The following is a 23,926-nucleotide window of genomic DNA, read 5'->3' on the forward strand; positions in this document are numbered from 1 at the left end:
CTGACAACCAGCCAAGATACAGAGCAATTTAGTAATTTTTAAGTAGGCACTTTGAGTGGAGAGAATTCTACTGGGTGCTTCCAGAACACTGCAGTGCAGAGGGAGGGATAAGAAGGGCTGCTAAGAAGGGTTAAACAAAAGGCTTTCCCTTTAAACAAAAGCCTGCTATCATCTGTTTTCTGTGCTGAGACTACATACATCATTTTAGTTGGTAAAAGGACATTAAAATCTAACTAGTTCATAACTAAGTCAATACTTTCCTTTCACAGGGAAGATGCTGTGTGTCTGTGCTGCAGCACACAATAGGATTCACCTCCACCTGCTAGAGATCAGCATTTGCTCACCAGTTTTCCCATCTTAATTAAATATCTTGTCCATCTGGAAGTAAATTGTCAGGAAATTAAGTACTCTTTGATTCACTGCCTGGCACACAGTAGGTAACCAATCAATGTCTCAGGGAAATATTATGCTTTAGTTGACAAACACTGGAGTTTGAACAACTAATGAACATGTGAGCACACCTATCTTCATTGTGGATGGTTGGACTCTTTATTCACTGGAAGAGTTTTTGCTTCAGTTGAGAATTTTTAAAAGTACAGTGAGCAGAACATAGTGTACAATGGATTCTTCACTGATTTTATAGCATCTGAAGATAAGTATTTAGTTCTATAGATTTTAAAAGAAATAACAAACTCACGTGTTTTCAAGAGGAACAATTGGAGTCTGATAGGATTTCCCATGAGAACTAAAGATGAGGAATTGGAGAATAGGCCATGTCTTGCCTGCAGAAAAGATTTGGAGGGAACAGGAGACCTCTTTTCCAATGTCAGAAAGCAGTGCTGTAATAGAAATATGAATATCTATAGAACAGTATCAATGAGTAAAGGTACATTTTACACTCAATATATGGAAAGTCTTATAACAAGTAGAATGTCTCAAAATGGAATAGAAGTCCTTACCAAGTGGTGAGCTTCCTGCTACTGAAACCATCCAAGCAGAGGGTAACAGTGTGGTTTTGAGGGACTTCTGCTCTGGGTGGGAAGTTGGACCTTATGATTTCTAAGGTCCCTAGCAACTATGTTTAGGCAAGATATATATTAATACAACAGTACTTTAAATCTTGATCTGCATTCCTGTGAATGGACAAAAAAAAAAAAATCACCTGGTAATTCATTTGCTCATGTACGATTTCGTATTGGAAAATTGATACTTTAATATATTCATTTTTCCCCAACAGACATTTATCTAGCCTCTATTATGTGCCTGGTAGTGTTATATACTGAGGATTTACAATAAACAGAGATGGTTCTTATCTATATTGATCAAACAAGTATGAGAGAGAGACACATGATATAGGATGGAATATGTTTATATATGCTCCAGACTACTGTGATACCCATGTAATTATGAATAAAAAACTTAGTAATATTATAAGAATATAAGATATGAAACCTAATTAAAAAATAGCAATGTGATACATTAAATAGACTGAGGTCTGGAAGATGACATAAAACATTATATTCATGCAGGTATTAATGACAGAAAGAAGAACAAATTATTTAATTTTATTAAAAATTTCCAATTTATAACCAAAATATACAACCACTACATTTAAAATCAGTTTGTACACTCACAGTTAAAGTGCTAAGAAAAAACATTTACAAAAACTGACACTGGTCTACTGTAAACAAAATAAATCTACAAGAGCAGAGTGCAGCACACACCTAGCTAATGCCAGAGTTCGGTCCAGGCTCTTCCTGAGTGCACTGGCCTACACAGGTCCCAGCACCTACAACCTTCCCACCCATCTGGACACAGATGAACAATTTTAGTCAATGTGTCAAAAAGAAACATGAAGAACTAATGCCACAAAATGTAAATCTTCAGCATAAATATTTTCTAACTAGATGTTTATGTGATAAACCAAGATTAAAATTTTAGAATTTAGAATCACCCAGAAACTTAATTCAGAATAGGATTTGGACACTAAATTGTTAAGTGTCAGCTATTTAGAAATAATAATATTTTAGAATGTTGAAAAAGAAATATTTTTTCCCTCTTTTCTATTAACAACAAAATGGGGAAAAACTTTTTCTTGATAAGCATGGACAGTGTTCACCTATGAGTCAGTGAGCAGAGCTGCAAGACAGGCCCAGCTGTGAGGTCTGGCAGGATGAGCTGGAAACAGTCTCATCAGGGCGTGGGAGAGGGAGAGAGAGATGCTCCAGACATCCCTTGAAGGAGAGAAAAGCAGGACTAGCAGCTCTGACTTCACAAAATAGGATGATCAGATCCCTTCCTTAAGGTCACTGAAAACATACAGCATTTTCAAACATCACATGGCTTGAGGAAAAGGGAGCAGTGTTCCAAGTCAGGTCACTTCCTGATATCTCTTGCCTCAAAATAGTTTCAACACCAAAAAATTATTTCCACTTTTTTTAATATTTATTTTTTAGTTTTCGGTGGACACAACATCTTTATTTTATTTTTATGTGGTGCTGAGGATCGAACCCAGCACCCCGTGCATGCCAGGCGAGCACGTTACCACCTGAGCCACATCCTCAGCCCCTCCACTTTTGTTTTAAATCTTAATTTTCTACTCATTGAGATTAATTTGTGCTAACACCAACATGTTTTTTTTAAAAATACAGATTTCTTTTTGAGTAGATAAAAGGGCTATAGTCACTAATACTTTAATATGAACTGGTTAATGCAAATTTCCTTCTTCCTAACACTGGAGATGGGCCATGCTTTGGAAATTTTGGTAAGGATCAATAAGGAGGGAAGGCAGGTAGAAAGGTGTTGGGCTAGAAAGGTAGAAATGTAGCATTTGAGGAACAGTTCAAATAGAGGGTATGTATGCAAGTAGATAGGGCTCAGAGTATCCTGAGTATCACCTAGGAGAAATGTACCAAGTAATTATTGAGATCAAAATTAGCTTTCTCCATTACAAAAATTTATCGCAAATCAAGACACCTACAGTAATTCTACAGTACACTGAACTAAATTAGCTTTAGTTAGCAAGCTGTTACCCCTATTATTTAAAATAACAATTTATATCAGGAGATGTACTCTGAGTTCGAAACAACCTAATTTACAACTTTTTAGATCATAAAGTTGCTGGTTTCTTGTGCAGAAGCTTCATATTTTATATTATATACTTTTTATACTCATGTTTTATTCTTATAACAAACAGGCATAGAGAAAAATCTTTAAATGGCATTTTATGGCAAATTGGTTGATTTGTATAACATGGTATTTTCACTATTTTAAAATGTCAATCAAGAGGATAATATTCTATCATTAGCAAAATTTGAGACCATGTTAGATGTGAGAGCAGAAATTATTTTGCCTCTAAAAAGCCAGCAAGAACCTCCTTGGCCTGATTCCCAATGAGAACAGCTGATCTACAGGAGAGCTGCCTGTTGAGAGGACAGTGATATATATACACATACAAAAATGTAGAATATTAAACAAACAAAAAATCTCAAGAAGCCTAAAAAGCAAAACAAAAACAAAAACAAAAAACAAACAAAAAACCCCAACCAAACCCAGCTCAGATTAATTAAATGTGAGCTTTGAGTATTGCATAATTGCATATTTATAGAATGTGAAACAACTAATAATAATAATCCCAAATTCATGACCAGATTAAAATATAGAAATATTTTCTTAATTAAACATTTTAATATTAAAGGATCAGCTTCCACAGCTCTTTGAAATAAAACAAGCCAATTTGACAATTTCTGAGGTGTCAGATGAACTTCTGTTTGGAGGTTGGGTAAAGGGATGGTAATAGTGCTATCTCTATCATGCCAAAGTACATGTCTAAACTATAGTCACTCCTTCATGTGTACAACACTTTAAAACTTCAATGGTAAAAGATAACTCAAAAACAAAATTTGGCAATTGAAAATAACAGCAGAAAAGTTGTCTAAAGTTGGTGTTAAAGATATAATGTAAGACAGAATGATTCTTTAGAAGTTAGATATTATAAAGAAGAATGATAAAGAATTCAGATTTAGTCTGATAACTCACATTAATAGAAATAGCACCTGATAACAGGAGAACTTCCAGATTAATATCTTCACACTGGAGAGTCCTTATGATTTTTTTTTCCCCCCCAGTACTGGAAAATAAACCCAGGGGCTTGGAAATGCTAAGCAAGTATTCTATCACTGCATCATGTCCCTAGTCCATTTTTTAAAAAGATACTTATTTATTTTTTTAGGTAGTCACAATATCTTTATTTTACATTTATGTTGTGCTAAGGATCGAACCCAGTGCCTCCTACATGCCAGGCGAGCACTTTACCACTGAGCCACAACCCTAGCCCCCTAGTCCATTTTTTAGTTCTTATTTTTTGAGATAGGACTAAGTTGGCCAGGCTGGCTTCAAACTACCAATTCTCCTGCCTCAGTCTCCTGAGGGGCTAGGATTATAAGCATTTACCACCATGCCTGGTGGATTTTTAAATTTTTAAATTCACAAATGGAGAAAATACATTATTTTTTAAACATGTATTCACCTCTGCTCAATGTAGAAAACTACTGTACTGATCTTGTCTCAAGAATAAAGAATTATTTCATATCAACTGTCTTTGCTGACAAGATTAGTTCAGAAGCAGAACTAGGGGAAGAAATGTGTCAATTTCTTTTTCAAAACTGAGGATGGAAGGAGTAGCTAGATAAATATGAAAATGGCAGATGGATCAATATAAATCACTCAAGGCTTATGTGGTTTATTTCACAGATTGGCCCATTATCAAAATCCAGAAAATGTTCAGTGAAATTGGACCTCAGATTCAAATTTAACAAATGTGACTTACAAAGCCACACTGACAATAAATTTGTTGTTGTTTTTATAGTCAACGAAAATAACATAAAACAGGCATGTGCCACTTAGTAATGGGGATAAATTCTGAGAAATGAGCTGTTAGGTGATTTCACTATTGAGTGCACACACACACACACACACACATTACTAGATGATACAGTCTCATGGGACCACTGTTATATGTGCCATCCATCCTTGATTGAAATGTTGTGTGATTCATAACTGTACAGGCATCTCCGAGTAAGAAATCCTAGGTGTCTAATTTCTGGGCTGGGAGAGTTGTATTATTCAGAAAAAATGACTTAAGGTAAGGAATCGAGTATAGTTTAAAAGAAATCACACCAAAAAACACATTATGCCTTCCTGTATCAACTTTCCACTATTGTTCTCATTAGACCCAGACTTCATTCCTACATTGTCAGATCTACAGACCAAGCGTTCAAGACATTGAGATGAGCAAATGAAGACAATGAAAGCCAAGACAACGATCTTGAAACATAACAGAGACCTCCATGGCCTGGTTCTCAGAGAACAGTTATCCACAAGAGAATCCTGCTGAAAAGATGGAACTAATGGAACCTCTACATTTTATTAGAGGACAATCAAGAAGCCTCCATAGGAACATTTTCTGCACAGCCATAAAAAAACAAAAACAATAATCACTTTTATTTCTAACAATATTTTAAACAAAGGCATTCACTTGTCCATGGTAACCTGGCAACAATATTTATGCAAGAAATCTAGTAATTCAGTTTAAATAATTATTTAACAGAAAACTTTCAATCAACTCCTCTATAATTTCTTTTAGTTTTATACTTTTTAAAATATTTCTTTTAGTTGTCAATGGACCTTTATTTATTTATTTGGGATGCTGAGAATCGAACCCAGTGCCTCACACATACTAGGCAAGCACTCTACCACTGAGCCACCTCCCCAGCCCCTTATAGTTCTTTTGATGTTGGTAAAAACAAATAACTATTTATTTATTTATTTTTTGGTACTAGGGGTTGAACTCAGGGGCACTTTACCACTGAGCCACCTCCCCAGCTCTTTTAATTTTTTATTTTGAGAGAAGATCTCACTAAGTTGCTAAGGCTGGCTTTGAATCTGTAATCCTCCTGCCTCAGCCTCTTGAGTTGCTGGGGTAACAGATGTATACCACCACACCTGGCAAAAACTTTTAAGTTTTTTAATTAAATGAACCAGTGCTATCACTGTGGCAAAAACTTAAGTTTCTTTTAATTAAATGGACCAGTGTTATCACTGATTTGTTCATTAATTTTAGCTTCAATACATTTGTATGTACTGAACCCAGGGTGTTCTGCATGCTAAGCAAGTACTCTGCCATTGAACTATATCCAGCCCCACTGAACTCATTCTGTGTAAAGTTTTGGCCAACTAGCTGTATTCATATATATATATTTTTAAATATTTATTTTGTTTTTTAGTTGTAGTTGGACACCTTTATTCCATTCATTTATTTTTATGTGGTGCTGAGGATCGAACCCAGGGCCCTGCACATGCTAGGCAAGCGCTCTACCACTGAGCCACAATCTCAGCCCTAGCTGTATTCATATTTAAGAAAACAAATATCACAAATTTTATGTCATTCTTTTCGTGTTATCAATTAAGATGCTTATGTTGGTCCTTCAGAAGACTTTTCCCATCAAAAAAGGCCATGTCCAGTATCTATAACTTTTCTTTCATTTTTTTTATTGTAATATAATTTTTCTTTTAAAACTACTTGAAATAATGATGGAAAACAAAGTTAATAACATATTTGAATCCTGTTAAGTTTAAGTAGTAAAAGTCAATCTAATAAGTTTAAATTCATGGGAAAAATAACAAGAATAAAATAGAGCCTGGAATCATGGTTATAAAATGGTCAAGAGAGAATCAAATTAGAGCTCAGAGGAATCTGAGATGTGCCCTCATCTAATCCCTTCATTTATAGATGAAGACACCAAGGCCTAAGCAGGTAAAATGCTTTGTCCAAAGTTATATTGAAAAGAGAGGTAAGACTACGAATCAGGGTACTTGACTTAAAACCCTGGGATATTTAAAAAATAACAATGCATTTTTTACTAGTCATTAGGGAAAGCACCTCAATTTAGAAAACAGAAACTGTTACACTCTAAGACATTAGGGAAAAGTCAATAAGCACAATACAAAGAAATAAATGCAAGTTGGTATATACAAACAAGCTGATTTATATAAAAAACCTTAAGCCTTCAATAGTAATCAAGTAATACTTCAGCAAATATAACATATCTTAAAAACACTAACTTTACTAATTAAAGGAGACTAGCAGAACAATGGACCATGGAATCTTTAAGTTTTATATTATTACAAGGTAAAAAATTTGTTTCTCCATGAGGGAAAACTGGTGTAGAGGCCAATAAAATGAGAATAAGATATGAAAAACACTATCATGACAACAAAAATGTCCATGAAGGACACCAAAGATTTCCTGAGACAGGTGATTATTAAAAGAGTCCTGGAAAGGAAACTACTCTTCAGTGCATGAGGTGGAGTTACTATTCTACCTTATGGGAAGCAATGTTGTATTGGTTTGGGGTTCGAATAAATTATTAGTAAAAACTTTACTATGTCTTTATAGCAACCAAGTTTTACTTTCTAATTAGAGACCACAGTAAGAAATATGCTGATTAAATTATATTAAATCTTTATAATTTAACCAAACAGGAATGTCCACCAAGGTGGCTGGTTCTGGATGGACTTCTTTCCTACAAGAACTGAATCCTGAGAGAACAATATAATCCTGTATCAATTTGATTACTAAAAAATATAGGGTTCAAATTAAGTTAGAAAAAACACAGACCAATAAGAGAAGGAAAGTGAAGAATGTTATATCTTCCTATGCCTTTACCAAAATCATATAACTAGAAAGAAGAGAATTAAACAATATAAATATTTCATAAAAATAGATCAAAATATAAGATAATCTATAAAATTATATAGATACCAGGAAACACAGCTGAATTAAATGTAAAAAGTTTTCCTTATTTTAATTGGTCATAAAAAGGCAAAAAAGAAGTTTAAATAAGAGAATCACAAATTCCTTTGTAAATCTAGGGTCTATAAAAATGTCTTACTTTGTTCATGTGTAAAGAATGAAGAAGAAATTCTTGCTTTACACAGTTTTAAAAAATTCATGTACATATATACAAATAATTCCCATAGTATTATAGCTTAAAATTCAAAGTTTTGCCATAATAAAAAAATAAACAAATTATAGTAATCATCTTTTCAAAACTTGTTCTCAATCAGAAAGAATCAGGTACATAAAAGTCCTCAAAGAAAAAAAGATTACAGGGCCTACATTCCTCTTTATATTTTTCTTTTAAGTTTCCACCAAGCCAAGCTAATAATGAGCTTATACAGTTCCATATAAAAGGAAAAACAAAAAAACAGAGACTCCCAATTTCTATTGGAAGTGACCTAGAAATTCAGCCATATGAAATTTGAGTGCACACTTGGTGTAACATATCTGAAAGAACCAAACAATTAAAAAGAATAGTTACTCTAAAAGAACCTTTTTTTAAAAAAAAGTTAATTGGAGTGCTGATTGGGTTTATCGAATGAACACTGGTCTAATTACCTATTTTGTTGTCACTATAAAAACAAATACTAGTGAAGACTATAGCCTTGCTTTCTACAACCCCCAAATTCCAACAAAGACAGTATCAGTACAGCAGTTTATATATGCTCTTTGTTCCCAAGCACTGGGGATGGAACCCAGGGCCTTGCACAAGTGAGGCAAGTGCTCTCCCACTGAGCTACACCCCAGCCCAACACATTATTGTCTCATTTGATCCTCACAATATCCAGTGAAGTAGGCTGGGACCAAAAAATATACTATTTTCATTTTATACTGAAGAAATTAGACTAAGAGAAATTAAATGACCAATCCAGTTGACATAATTATTATGGGTCTTTGAATTTCAAGCCTGGTCGAATTTTCATTACACTAAATTACATAAGTCAACCAAATATGAGAATGTGTAAATGTACCTTTGGCATGTCAAAAAGCACTATAAATACACTGAAATGTTGGTATATATCTTCTAAGCTCCAGGCAATGACCCACTATATTTTACCAAAAAATTTTTAAGTACTTCCTTTCATTTCATGGAGACATAGCTTAAGCTATGATGGGTACAATTTCACTTATTTTCAGCTATTACCATAACAAAGACAATGAGGTATGTTAAAATGCAGTCCATTTTCCTAATTCGAAGAGATTCTTAGAATTTTTATAGATCTGCTTTCAGAAGCAGAAAAAAAAAAGGTTTGCTTGACTATCTATTCATTCATCTGGTACATAGAAATTTTACTTAGCATGAGGACTAACAAGAGTTTAATTACTTTTTTCTTTTTAGTTGTAGATGGACACAATACATCTACTTTATTTGTTTTTATGTGGTGCTGAGGATTAAACCCAGCACCTCATATGTGCTAGGCAAGCACTCCATCACTGCCATAACCCCAGCCCTAATTACTTATTTCTAAGGATCACTATTCATTTTAAAAAATTAATTAAAATGGTTGATATATATATTATTCTTTTAATTAAAATAATAACAGACTGTTATTCTAGGAGAAATAAGCTTACTTGGTGTAAATTGTTTCTTATTCATTTCACTTAGTTTAAATCTGAATCTTTCAAATTTGATGGGAGACAGTAAAAAGCAAACTGTGAGCAGGGTGCCCTCGTGCACACCTGTAATCCCAGCAGCTCTGGCAGCTGAGGCAGGAAGATCACGAGTTCCAAGCCAGCCTCAGCAATTTATCGAGGCCCTAAGCAACTCAGAGAAACCCTGTCTCTAATAAAATAAAAGGGGGTTGGGGGTTGGGGATGTGGCTCAGTGGTTAAGTGCCCCTGGATTCAATTCTTGGTACTAAAAAAAAAAAGCAAATTGTGTGACATGAGTTATTCATTAATTTAAATATGGAAAAACTTACTATATGTTTAGCCCTGTAATAGTTGTTATTAATCAATTGTTGTTTGAAATAAATTATTGCTTGGATCTTAATATTGTCTTGGATCTCTTACCTAATTATTGAATAAAATAATATTGTTGAAATTACTTTTCAAAAAACCTTTTGACAATACATGAACATTTTAGAGAGAAGTATTTTTTTTCTCAGTTGTCAACTGAACAAAACACTAAACACTAGCATATGCCAATCATGACACAAATAAAAATTAAGCATACAGTAAGAAGACTGTCCACACTTGTTCAAGTTGGTTTAAGCAAGTCAAGACTTGAAATTGCTGTTTTTGCAATAGTTCTTCATTGGTCTCTTCAAAAAGAAAACATTCTTTACTTGGAGCACTAGGTTTGATTACTTAAAACAACAGACTAACAATATAATGTAAATTTTGTGGGGCATTAAGATATTTACTGAAAGTAACTGGAAAGTCAAAACAGCATTCACAAACATAGCAACAATTAGTTTTAACAGAGAAGACACATAAATACAAAAAAATCTGGAAAGACAAAGTTAAGATTTTCATAGCAATGTTCACTTAACTGTCTATACTTGGCTCACTTATACATGAAAACTAATTAACATTTTGGCAGTTGATAATATAATGCAGATGGTGATAGATGACAACATCTTTGAGCTCAAACTGGTACCTTCTATTTTAACTTCTTATTTTTGTTTGTGAGTGTTTGTTTTGGTTCTCTCATGCTGTTCTCAGGAGAAATTCTCAAAGCTTTATGAATTATTGATTTGTTTATAGGTAGGTTATAACATGGGCCCTTCAGAGGAATGGTTTACTAATTATCAGTTGTGAGCGAATTCAGACCTTGCATGTTTGAGCATTAACTCTAGTTCCAGGGAAAGACAAAGAGAATAGAGGGGAAAAAATTGGGTGAAATGTTCAAATATATCTTATGAAGGATTAATAATTCATATTAAGATATATGTACTATGAAAGATGATATACAAATAAATCATGATTTTCAGACTGATTCTTCTGCCCAGTGAAAGCTTCTTTTTCAATACCTATTCTCTTGGTACTATTTTTTTTTTAAAAGAGGGAGAGAAACAAATATACACAGGAATTAAAAACATGTCAAGAAATGTACTACAGTAGTCCTAAAACACATTTATTAAGCCCTCTAATCTTAGTCCCTTATATTTCATGCTTTACATTTTGCAAAGAGCTTCCATAAAATTGTTTTCATTGATCTTAATTCAACAACTTTGTGAGGTAGGTAAAATAGGTATTAATCTTTCATCTTCATTTTCAAATAAGGGGACCCAGGTTCAAAGAGACTGAATCGTTAAAGGTCAAAAACTAGCAATATGGCACAGTCAGGACTCCCCAAGAGTCTAGAATATTTTTTAAGTGTGGTCCCAAATTACCTGCATAAGAATCATCTGTGATATTTTTATAATTATAGGTTTTAAAGCCCAATTACCTTCAATTCTTATTGAATAAGAATCTCTGGGAGTGGAGCCAAGAATTATGCATTTCTAAATGTAGGAAATAAAGTAGGAAACAATTGTATGATAGGTAATGACATAAAAGCATATTGTCGAATCCAGCTAGATCTTCATAGGATATAATGCAATGCCATCAGATCACTATCAGGGGCAGATGAGTTTCAAATCATGTGCCTCAAATGTGGCTGCAAATTAGAATCACTCAGAAAGCTTCTTTTAAAAAGCTAGCAATTCTCATCTAAATAAGAGAATGATGTAGGGGAGAGCATGTATCAGAAGTTCCCCAAGTGATTTTTATCTGCAATCAGAGTTAAGGATCACTTGTGTTTTCTTCAGAACACATTTGGCATTTTCCAGACATTTTCTTTCCCTTCCGATCAATTTCATGCCTAATAAAATTCACAGTTCATATTGTAAATTAAACATTACAAGATAAAATGTCAAACATTTTTGACTTGATATTTTTTAAGATTAAAATATATTCATAGTGAGTCTAATCATGCTTCATTTAGCTACAATGATTTTCAAATATCCAAATTAATCACTACTTTGGACATAGATTATATATATATTTCAGCTGAAACAAGAATGGTCCAGAAACTGAAAACAGGGATGTGGGGCAAAAGCTGTAGCCAACTGCCTACTGAACAATTAATGCATTGCAGACAATCAGCTCACTATAGGGAGGGCCTGGATACCAAGGTATGGTGGGTTTGGCAAGGTCAAATCTCACCATAATAAAATACAACAATGAAAACAGAGAAAACATTTTGCCATTTTGTGGTTACCACAAAAAAAAAACCCTTATAATGTGTGATGCTTACTACATGCCTCCACACAGCAGATCTGAACATGAAGTTCTATGACTCAATAGTATTACCTGGGAAAAGATGGCTACAAATTAAAATTTTTCCATCATGCATATGGATATTGTAAAAACACAGCCAATAAAAGTAATATTTACAAAAGTAATAAAAGCAACACAATTATAGGGAAAAATGCCCATCTCTGTGTTTATCCCATTGTTTATCCAAATCCTGAATATCTCTGGATTATTTTTATAGAATTTTGAGAGAATCTCCACAGGTGAATCAGATTCTTCTGTTGCACTTACATTCTATTAGCTAAAATACCCTTGCTGATTTATTAAATTTTCCTACACTTTAAAAACAGTTCTTTTTTTACTTAGTGGAAATAAAACTACAAAGTCCTATATTCATCTGAGAAATAAACCTTGCATAGAAAATTTCTTTAATTCTGAAACTTTGTTGTATTAACAGAGCTACCAGAATGTTATCTCACAACTAGTTCATATTATATGAAATTTCACTACAAATCAGTCACCACACACTTAGAATTTTCCTAAATATAAAATAAGTGGGTTTATAAAAATGCTTACCAGACAAATAATTATCTCTTCACAACCTAGAAAGACTTATCTTTGTGATGATATAATGTTTAGTATTTTGGATGCTTTGATGTTCCAAGTTTGATGCAATATAAAAAGCAAAAATTCACCTTCCCAATGGACACAATCTGCACCTGACTGAAAGCAGGATAATAGCTATAGCAATCAGTCATGCAAAGGCAAAGAATAAAATCTGCTTTTTAAACAGCACAAATTTCCACCTTAGACAAGACAAACTAAGCACTGGTTCCATCCTCCTCGATAACACGATTCATGCTGGTGCCATGTGTGATGTGAGTCATGGGGTTGTTGCTGAGGTCTCTGATGCTGCTATGCCGTGACTGTTCGTTGAGCCGGTGGGAACTACTGTGCCTGGAGTGATCCGTTAGTCGTGATGTGCTGCCGTGAGGTAGTCTCTCCTCCACTCCTCGGTAACTGCAGGGAGTGTACCTGACGCAGGAGAGTAGGTTTTGAGATGGGCAACAGAACACACTAGAAAATAACTCTAAGAACTTCCATGAAAATGCCTGGGTAAGTAAAATGAGTCGGAAACCAACAATGAAAAGCAGTACCCAACTTCTGGTTAATTTCTTTAAGGCTACAGAATTATCTGACAAAGCTAACAAAAGACAAAAATGATGAGCTAATCCATTCGGGATCAAAATTAAGGTCTTATTGCCTGCAAAAGGGTTACCCTAGGGTAAAGGGAGGCTGACTGATTTGGAGCTGTGCCAAGTATGGGCACTTTTCTCATATTCAAATAAGTTTTAGGCGGTCCAGGGACAGGAGGAACAACAGAGGATACATGACAGTGCCCCTGGAGTCTAGAAGACTAGTTATAATCAGTAGTAGTGCAAACTCAAATTCTACTAAAAGACTAGTATCTGAAGAAGCATGTGAAATCAGAGATGAAATTAGTATAACTTAAATAAATAAGTGAATGCATTGGCAAATAACCCAGTTAACAACTGATTAACCACCTGTAAATGATCTTAATTACTTTCATTAGGACTTCAGGCTGTGAAGAATCTTTCATATAAGTGACATCTTTAAAGTCTTAACACTCTAACCTATATTCATACTACAGCAAATTCTCTGTACCCTTGGCCCAAGACTGGCTCCAAGCATGTTGCTGGGTTACATGGCTCAGCACAGGCAGCCTCCTCCATCATGGTTCTTATCTTGAAAGGCATCAGTAGTGCTGTTAAACTTTCTTTTGTTGCAATCCTAACTCAGTAAGCCTCATCAGAGGCAAGAATACTAAAAAATTCTCTGTCATGAGGAATGAGAAATTATTAGCTCTAGGCCTGTCAAGGTCATGAAAATCAATTACAATTTTTTATTAGTTCTTCGCTTATAGTTTATTAGATGATTATCAATCTCTCTTGCACAGCAGTGAGTTCTTTCAGGATAAGGACCATATTTTATTTCTCTTTTAATCCCTAGTACCTCAAGAAACTGTATTCAAAAATAGTTTTTGTTCATATGCTCATACATACACTCTTTTGTAAAAAATATTTAATTTAGGATAATAAAACACAAAGAAAACGGAGTATAATTTGTAACTTTAAGGAATATTTTTAAAAAATATTTATTTTTTGTTGTAGTTGGACACAATACTTTTATTTTATTTATTTTTATGTGGTGCTGAGGATCGAACCCAGGGTCTTGCACGTGCTAGGCGAGCACTCTACCACTGAGCTACAACCCCAGCCCTTCGTTGTTTTTGCAGTACTGACAATTGAACCCAGGGTCTTGTGCATGCTAAGCAAATGATTTTCCACTGAGCTGTATCCCCAGTCTTTTGGGGGGGGATCAGGGAGCAGTATGGGGGATTTAACTCAGGGGCACTCAGTCACTGAGCCACACCCCCAAACTATTTTCTACTTTTTAGAGACAGGGTCTCACTGAGTTGCTTAGCACCTCCCCGTTGCTGAGGCTGGCTCTGAAACTCACCATCCCCCTGCCTCAGCCTCCCAAGCCCCTGGGATTACAGATGTATGCCACCTTATCTGGTTCTCTTTAAATAGTCATCAAAATAATCATAAGCAGCTAAAGATTTATTGACTGTCAAAAAGCATTCATATATCATTCCTTTATAATAATAACTCAATGTGAATCATTCATAAAGTTTAGAGATTTGAAAGATTCATACACTACTAAGGTGGTCGCTGCTTTTTTTTTTTTTTAATACTGGGGGTTTAACCCAGGGGGTGCTTAACCATTTAACCACATCCCCAGCCCTTTTTATTATTATTTTATTTTGAGGCAGGGTCTTGATAAATTGCTTAGGGTCTCCCTAAATTGCTGAGGCTGGCTTTGAACTTTTGATCTTCCTGCCTCAGCCTCCTGAGTCACTGGGATTATAGGCAGGCACCACCTCACCCGGCAGTCCTCAGGTTTTATAGATGTGCTTATCAAAGAACATTCTATTAGATTACCAAGTTTGAAAATTAAGAACTCCTTTGAAAATAATTTTTAAAAGGCATATCTTTGTTTCCAGTTTAAGAAAAAAGAAAATTTAAGAATAAAAAGATGCATATTTAAATGTTCAAAAAATTTCTCATGTTAATGGGTAAAATAATATTTAGTTTTCATTTATTACAGATATTTCACATTTAGGATCCAAACAGATTTAAATTTGTACTACATATTTTGGTAAAATAATTTACAGGGGTTGGAGTTATAGCTCAGCTGTAGAGCGCTTGCCTAGCACATGTGAGGTACTGGGTTCGATAAAAAAAATAAATAAAATAAAGATATTTTTAAAAATTTACAAAAAAATTTACAATGTTTGCAGATAAAAATATTTCACAATATTCTTGTTATCCTACTTTAATAACTATTATTTTGAATAATGATTATTGTCCTGAAACTTAGCAAGATTTTCCAAAGTTTCCAAATATAATTTGCCAACTGATTTGGAGAGCTTTTACCTCTCAATGGCTATTTATTCCAAATAAATATTGCTAATGAAAAAGCAAACTATGCAGAGTTCTAGTAAAGGTAGAACGTAATTAAAAAATAAATCATCATTTAAAATGAATTTGGTATTTTTTAAAAATAAAATCAAACCTTTGAGTTAGAAATAAAACTCAAAGAAAGCATTTTTGTAGAAAAATTACTCTGTTGTATAATTATATCTAAATAAGTTATGTCTGTGACTATCCACAAAAAATTCTCAAATATGAACACCTTTTCCATGGATAATTAGGAATCAATTATATAGAAAATATTATAGTGTTTAATCTCAGTTATGTGTAGAATTGCCAAATTTATTTTTTCAAGGTCATTCAAATCAATGACTATATATTCTAATACATAATATGAATATGCAATAATTTTAATATAAGGTTAGGCAAAACAATTAGGATGGTTATTTTGCTGCCACTGTTAAGAAGATAATATAGTACATTCCAAAGTTAAAATGAAAAAAAAAACACTAGAAAATGATTTATTCTTTTTGATTTTCTATATTATTTGCTCCCATTAATCATAATAATTGAATTAACTGAAGATTTACTAGTACTTCATTATTCACTCCCCAGCTTTCCTTGTCAGATCACCTATTTACCAACCTAATCACTCATTTCCAAACTTCCACCCACCTACTCATCCACTTCCTTTTCTACACATCCTCTCATCTAACTACCAATTACTTATTCTTTGAAGTTAACATATATATGTAGGTGTGCACAGCACGGAGGTCAATAATATTTCATCAAGTTGTCTGCACTGGGTGTTAGATGTTTGTGTCCCACAGCCAAGAAACCACGAGACAGTGAGAGGATGACCAAGAGATAACATTAGCATGCAAAGTTAAGTTTCAAGGAAGTAGAAAGAAATCTCAATCAGATGACTTTTGGAATTATAAAAATCCTTGTTTGGATTTTCAGGTTCAACATAGTTTGTGATCTCTCAATCTGGCAGAGGGTCCTATAGCATGAGCCTCAATATAGGATGCTTTTTATAGGCTGCCATTGTAGCTCTGGCCCTGAATTTCTGGGAAAGGGATATATTTTTCTAAAGTCATTATTTCTCTGATAGATTTGCTCATCTCCTACTATATATATCCCTAGCACAGTGCTATATACTAAGAAGGAATACAGAAACATATGTCACCTTGTCTCACTCTCTAGAAGTTGCAAACTAGCTGAGGAAAGAAACTGTATTGAAAATAGATCATAACCTAAAGAATTATAAAAAGCAGTAAATTAACTGCCATGGAATTACACAGCCCTGAAGCAAGTGTATGATTTTTGATTACACAGAGAGGTAGGAAATCATGTTGGATCCTCTGGTTTTTGTGACATACACATTCACAGATTCCCTTGTAGGTTTGTGAGTACTTTCTCTGAATCACATGCCCACTCTTCTTCTCCCTTTATTATTACTACTCTAAGTATTTACTAGGGTCTTGTACTTTTTTCCCGTGTGATTCAGGCATTCCATCTCACAATTTTAATTACTACTACCTTATACTGATGATTAAAAACTTTCTTATTTAAGCTCCAGTTCCACTCAGATTACACTGGTTGAAATCTCCTATCTTTAACTGCCCTTAGAAATTCTCTGCTCACTATGAATTTATCTTTTACCATTTATTCACCCTATTTATTTCCTCTATAGCTCAATATGAATTATCTTTTATAATTTATTTACCCTATTTATGTCTTCTACTATATTTTCATGGACCAATCTAATCTTTCTCTTTCCTGAAGTTCTACGAACATCAATCACACCTAATACTGTTTAAATTATATTCTGGCCTGAGCTTTTATGTGATAGGTTCATTTGTATATGTCCTTTTCTATAAGGTTACATTGCTCCTAGAATGGAGAAATTACACCTTACCTCTCTTCTATATATCTTTATACATAGAATGCCACATATAAAGGAATTATACCATAAATAATTGTTCATTGTTCATTGAAAAGGAAGAGATCAGTAATGTTCAAGTCAATGATGAAGGTGGTAACTGATAAAATATATTCTAAAACTTTGATTCTTATCAGTATCTTAAATTAGGACCCTTGAATTACTGTAGAAACTTCCTAACCAATCTTTTTGGTTTTTTTTGTTAAATATTTATTTTTTAGGTGTAGATAGACACAACACAATGCCTTTATTTTTATGTGGTGCTGAGGATGGAACCCTGGTCCCGCCCGTGCTGGTCGAGTGCTCTACCGGTAAGCCACAATCTCAGCCCCATGGGCTGGGGATGTGGCTCAAGTGGTAGCGCGCTTGCCTGGCATGCGTGCGGCCCGGGTTCAATCCTCAGCACCACATACAAACAAAGATGTTGTGTCCGCCAAAAACTAAAATTTATTAAAAATTAAATCCCAGCCCCATAACCAGTCTTATTTACAATCCCCTTCTTTATTATGCCGTTGCCAAATAGTTTCTCTAAAATTCAAGTCTGATTTTTATCACCCCCAGCACTCACAGTCCCATAATAGTTTATAACTGCTGTTAGGGAAACATCTTAACTCCTCAGCATGGTTTCAGTTCCACAATATTCTTGTTATTCTACTTTAAAAATTATTATTTTGGATAATGGTTATTGTCCTAAAACTAAGCAAGATTTTCCCAAGTTTCCAAATATGATTTGCCAACTGATTTGGAGATCTTTTACCTCTCAATGGCTATTTATTTAAAATAAATATGGCTAATGAAAAAAGCAAACTGCAGTGTTCTAGTAAAGGTAGAATGTAATTTAAAAATAAATCATCATTTAAATATGAATTTGGTGTTTTTTAAAATAAAATCTAAATCTTTTGAGTTAGAAATAAAACTCAAAGAAAGCATTTTTTTGTAGGAAAAAAATCACTCTGTTGTATAATTATGTCTAAATAAGTGATATCTATGACTATTCTCAAAAAATTCTCAAATATGAACACCCTTTCCATGGATAATTAGGAACCAGTTATATAGAAAATAAATATCAAACTTGCATAATGTGCCTGGGCACCTAACCACCTGCCTGTCCTCCTTGCCTCTGAACATGCTTTTTCCTCATCTTTCATTCCCAATTGTCTCCTCCAAATCCTATTTGAAGTAGAAGTGCCTCATCTTGGGAAGTTGTCTCAGACCTTCCATGATGAGGCAAATGGTTTTCTTCTCTGGGATCCCAAAGCACCATGTATATACTTTTATTATACCAATTAAAATGTACTGAAATTGATAATTTAATTTCTGTCTTCCATCTTTGCATTCCTAGCACTTGGAAGAAAGCTTCTTATGTAGGAGTGCTAAGTAGAGGGAAAGAAGCCAGAAAGCAAAAGGGAATCATTGAATGTGGTTAAGAAGTCACTGGTGATGTTAAAGGGTATAGTGCAGCTAAGTAAGGAGGAGAAAAAGACTAGTATTACAAGGGATGAAGGACGGAATAGATACGAAATATTAAGAACATTCACCTTACCAAGACCCTTGACTTGAAATAAAAATGGATGTAGTTCAATGGTAGAGCACTTTCCTATCATGTGCAAGGCCTTAGGTTCAATGCCTAAATTATATGCGTGTACACATACACAGATAGAAGATATATCAGAGGTGAAGAAAGATTGTTGCTTTTTAAAGCATAGGGTAGCTGATCAAATTAGAAGGCAAAAGAAAGCAGGTTGAAAGGAAAACCAGACGGTCAAAAAGGACACTATAGGGCTGGGGTTGTGGCTCAGTGGTAGAATGCTCATCTAGCATGAGTGAGGCACTGGGTTCGATCCTCAGCAACACATAAAAATAAATAAAATAAAGGTATTATGTCCATCCACAACTAAAAAATAAAGGAGAGTATAGGGGTCACATTCTACAGTGGGAGGACAGGGAGAAAACTAAGAAAAGGCTGGTCTGAGATCAACAGGATACAAAACAGTTCGAGATGGAGATGTTGTGAAGTAAACACAGAATGTTCCTGATTTACATATCAGAATTTTCACTCTTTCATTTGCCCAAACAAGAAATCTTAAAAAAAGAAAGAAAATCTTTGGCACTTTTTTTTTTTTGTTTCCAGCTGCTAATATTAATCTATCATCAAAGCCTATCATTTCTTCTTTCTACATATATTTGAGGTCAGCTTTTTTTCCTCTTCCTACTGCCCCTCGTCTCCTGTAAGCCTTTATCATCTCTCCAATGAATTACTGCAAAGTTCCTAACTGCTTTTTAATTCTAGTGTCTCAATTTAACAAGAAGCCCACAGCCAAACTTCTTCTTCTTCTTCTTTTCTTTTTAAGAAAAGGGAAAAAGTTTATTATTAGCAAATGAGAAACACAGAGAACCCCCATCTCAGACAGATTTCTCTTAAAACATTCTCTGTGTGAAGCATTTTTTGAAATGCTCCCACCCACCAGAATTATCTCCCTTCTCTATATTTTATTGTACCTGGTAAACAGAGGCTGACAAACTTTGGCCTAATGGCTGAATCTGACTCCCCTCTGGATTTTGTAGATAAAGTTTTATTGGAATATGGTCACCCCCATGTTTCTCACTACATGTTGTCTATGGCTGTTTTCATGATAGAATTGCAGACTTGAATAGACAATGTGTGACTCATAAAGCCCAAAATATTTTTGCCAACCCCTGGACTCTACTACTATACTTATATTTTACTTTAATTGTTCATTTGTAATAATAGAGACTGAAAACAGACCCTTATTGATATAGGCACTATTCTAAATAATCAGGTATGTTATCTCATTTAATTTTTACAACATTACTTAAGGGACAGATATTAATGCTATTTCTAATTTTTATAGATGAGAAAACTGAGGCTCATCAGTCCAGACCCAAGTTATTAACCACACCACTAACTACACTATCTTTGTAAATACAGTAGGTAGGAACTTATTAAGAACTATGATCATGCTTAAGTCATCTTTGCATTTCTGGAGCCTAGCATAGCACTGTACTAGTGTATTCCATAATTGTTAGCTTAATTAATCTAACTAACCTACCACTTTCACCTTCTCCCTACTCAATGTTCTATGATGACCCCATATTGCTTAACTGTTTTAAGGCTAAATTAAATTTTTTTTTTAAAGAGAGAGAGCGAGAGAGAATTTTAATATCTATTTTTTAGTTTTCGGCGGACACAACATCTTTGTTTGTATGTGGTGCTGAGGTTCGAACCCGGGCCGCATGCATGCCAGGCGAGCGCTATACAGCTTGAGCCACATCCCTAGCCCCGCTAAATTAAATTCTAAGTCCTCTGGTTGGCTTAATGTCTGACCATAACCTGGAACAACTCTACCTAGTAAACGTCAAAAGGTTTTAATAATGTTCAACTTCTGTTTCAGAAATGGCTTCTCTTCGTTCTTCAGCTACAGGATCATAAATCAACACAGGGAACAAACTAAGCTACAATCACACCTACCTGCCATCGCGCGATCTGTGGAGGCTGCCGTGGTAGCTGCTTACTTTGCTGTGGACACTCCCTGCTTTGCTTCTTTGATCATCTACCATAGCCAGCTGGGTTGAGGAAGCATGTGTGGATGTTCCTTGAGTGGAAGTGCCCCTTGATTTTCTTATGATGGGCGTGTTTGGGTCCCTCAGGAGTGACTGAGCAAAGTCAGGTTCCTGGAGCACCTGCCGGCTCTCATTCACTATCCTAGACAATATAATAGTAAAATTAAGATTCAGACTGGCACCCCTGTGAACCAAGAGACAACACCATTATGACATACTGATGTTATTCTTGAAATTAAATGCTCTCCAAATTAGGTCTTTAGGCTTGTTTTAAGGTAACCTTGTTGACAAAGGGAATATAAAACAAAAATCCATGTCAATCTGTTCCCTGAAGTGATATGATGTTAAGAGACCTATATTAGAGAAAAGAACTCAGGATTTTAGTTCCAACTCTATCAATACCGTTCTTTCCTTCATTTTACTCATTTATAAAATAAAGGTGTACAATTTCATCATTGCTAAAAGGTCTCTTTTAGCTAAAGAAATTTATGATTATAAAGACACTAAAATATTAAAAAGGAATAATTATAAAATAGAAAATCTGTTTTCTTGCATGATTATGGAAGTTGGGAGAGGCCTCATTATAATAATGGATACAAGATGATTTAAGGCCAAAAGTTGATTTTGTGGTAGAAGCAGTTTTCTGGTGCTGTAATAAACATAGGTAGCCATAAATAGAACAAAATGAGACATTAATTTAAACAAACATAAAATTCGTACCAAATTAAAAGTTTAAGGGAATAAATTTAAGGGGATGAATTATTGTCATGAGCATAAGTTTTCAAGTGGTATGAAAAGAGTTAAAAGTAGATGTTTATGATGAGGAACAAAGCAATAATTCAATTAACAAAAAGCTAATTAAATAATTCTAAAGACTGGTGTCTTGGTTTATGAAAAAAGTGACTCCCTATGAGAATAAGTTAAAGTTAAAATTAGATAAACAATTTCATTAAAAAAATATGGGCTGGGGTTGTAGCTTAGTGGTAGAGTGCTTGCCTTGCACATGTGAAGCCCTGGATTCGATCCTCACAACACATTAAATAAATAAAAATAAAGATATTGTGTCCATCTACAACTAAAAAATATTAAAAAAATAAAACTCAACATGCAAAGACAAGATCATATATTGAGAAATATATTTTCTAAGTTCTCAAATTATAAAACACATGATTGTTTTTAGCTAAGGTAGAAGAACAGACAGGAGACAAATATTTGTTGAATACTTTATATACATTCTTCATTGATCCTCTTAATAATATTATTCTTGATTCAAAGCCAAATGTTTAATGGAAACACCATTAGAAATAGAAATAATCTCTTTAAAATTAGGAAAATAAGACTATCCACTGCTACTACTCAAAATTAACTTTGTTTCAATAGTTTCAGATTGCAATTAGACAAAACAAAAAACTGAGGTTATAAACTTTAATATGATGGACATCATTACCCTAGGTACACGTATGACTGCACATATGATGTGACACCAAATCGTGTACAATGATAAAAACGTAAAGTTGTGCTGCAATTGTGTACAATGAATCAAATTGTATTCTGCTGTCATATATACCTAATTAAAATAAATCAATTAATTAAACAAACGTACTAAATTAATGAAATATCAGTCCATCTCTCTATATCATCTTCTGTATACTTGGAGGAACAATGGACAATTGCAAATGGAAGTTCAATTTTTTTTGTAGTTGTAGATGGACAGCATTCCTTTATTTTATTTGTTTTATTTTTTATGTGGTGATAAGGATAGAATTCAATGCTTCATATATGCTAGGCAAGCGCTCTGTCACTGAGCTATAGCCTTAGCCCAAATGGAAGTTCAATTCATCTTTTGGGGGGCGGGGAGAGGGGTTTGCATTATTGGGAATTGAACCCAGTTCTGGAAATATGCTAGGTAACTGTTCTACCACGGAGCTATATCCCAGCCTCTCAATTTATCTCTTAATATTAAATACCTGTGTGACTTTGGCCAGGCATTTAACCTTTCTATGTCTTAGTTTTCTCATCTGTAAAACAGAGATGCGAATACATATAAATCCTCTCAGAAATATCAAGAGGATCAAATAAAAAATGTATAGAAAATAATGGTACAGCGCTTGCCTATCATGTGTGAGGCAAATAAATAAATAAACAAATAAATAAATAAATATCCATTGACAACTAAAAATAATTTAAAAAAAAATTTTTAGTTAAGACCTGCTACTGTGCCAATCATAACTGGTGGTTGCTGACAAAGTTACAATCTTATTTGAATACTTCTCCAAATATAAACTGCTTTAAAAGGGATGGGGCTGTGGCTCAGCAGTATTTACCTAGCATGGGTGAGGCATTGGGTTCGAGCCTCAGCATCACATAAAAATAAATAAATGAAAATAAAGATATATATATATATATATATATATATATATATATATATATATATATATATATATAAAACTACTTTAAGATAAGCCAAATAAAAAATAAAGATATATATATATATATATATATATATATATATAACTACTTTAAGATAAGCCAAACAAAAAATTTACATAAATGTAAGGTTTATGAACACTGTGAGAATTTATTAACTTACTCTTTTTTCCTACGACCATGAAAAAAACTGGCCCATTCAAAGCATGTCTTTTTGCTTCCAACCCAAAAAACAGAGGGAATACCAACTATGAGAGCCATCAGGTATTTCATCAGGAAGAGAATCAGGTCTGGACGGCTTGTCTGAGTGAC

The 23,926-nt window shown here is 34.0% G+C and overlaps 1 protein-coding gene across 1 annotated transcript; it reads right to left on the reverse strand.

Moving 5' to 3' along the window:
- Positions 1 to 1,549: 1,549 nt before the first annotated feature.
- On the reverse strand, positions 1,550 to 23,926 carry LOC124078529 (frizzled-3-like; the record flags this gene model as incomplete). Its single annotated transcript, XM_058572343.1, has 3 exons — positions 1,550 to 13,177; positions 21,096 to 21,329; positions 23,778 to 23,926. Coding segments are annotated over 3 exons (597 nt in total), but the record flags the coding sequence as incomplete, so codon positions are not given.

This window comes from Marmota monax, unplaced genomic scaffold (assembly GCF_021218885.2).
Source record: "Marmota monax isolate L192 unplaced genomic scaffold, Marmota_monax_Labrador192_F-V1.1 WCK01_AAM20220418_F8-fsc00347, whole genome shotgun sequence".
Lineage (NCBI taxonomy): Eukaryota > Metazoa > Chordata > Mammalia > Rodentia > Sciuridae > Marmota > Marmota monax.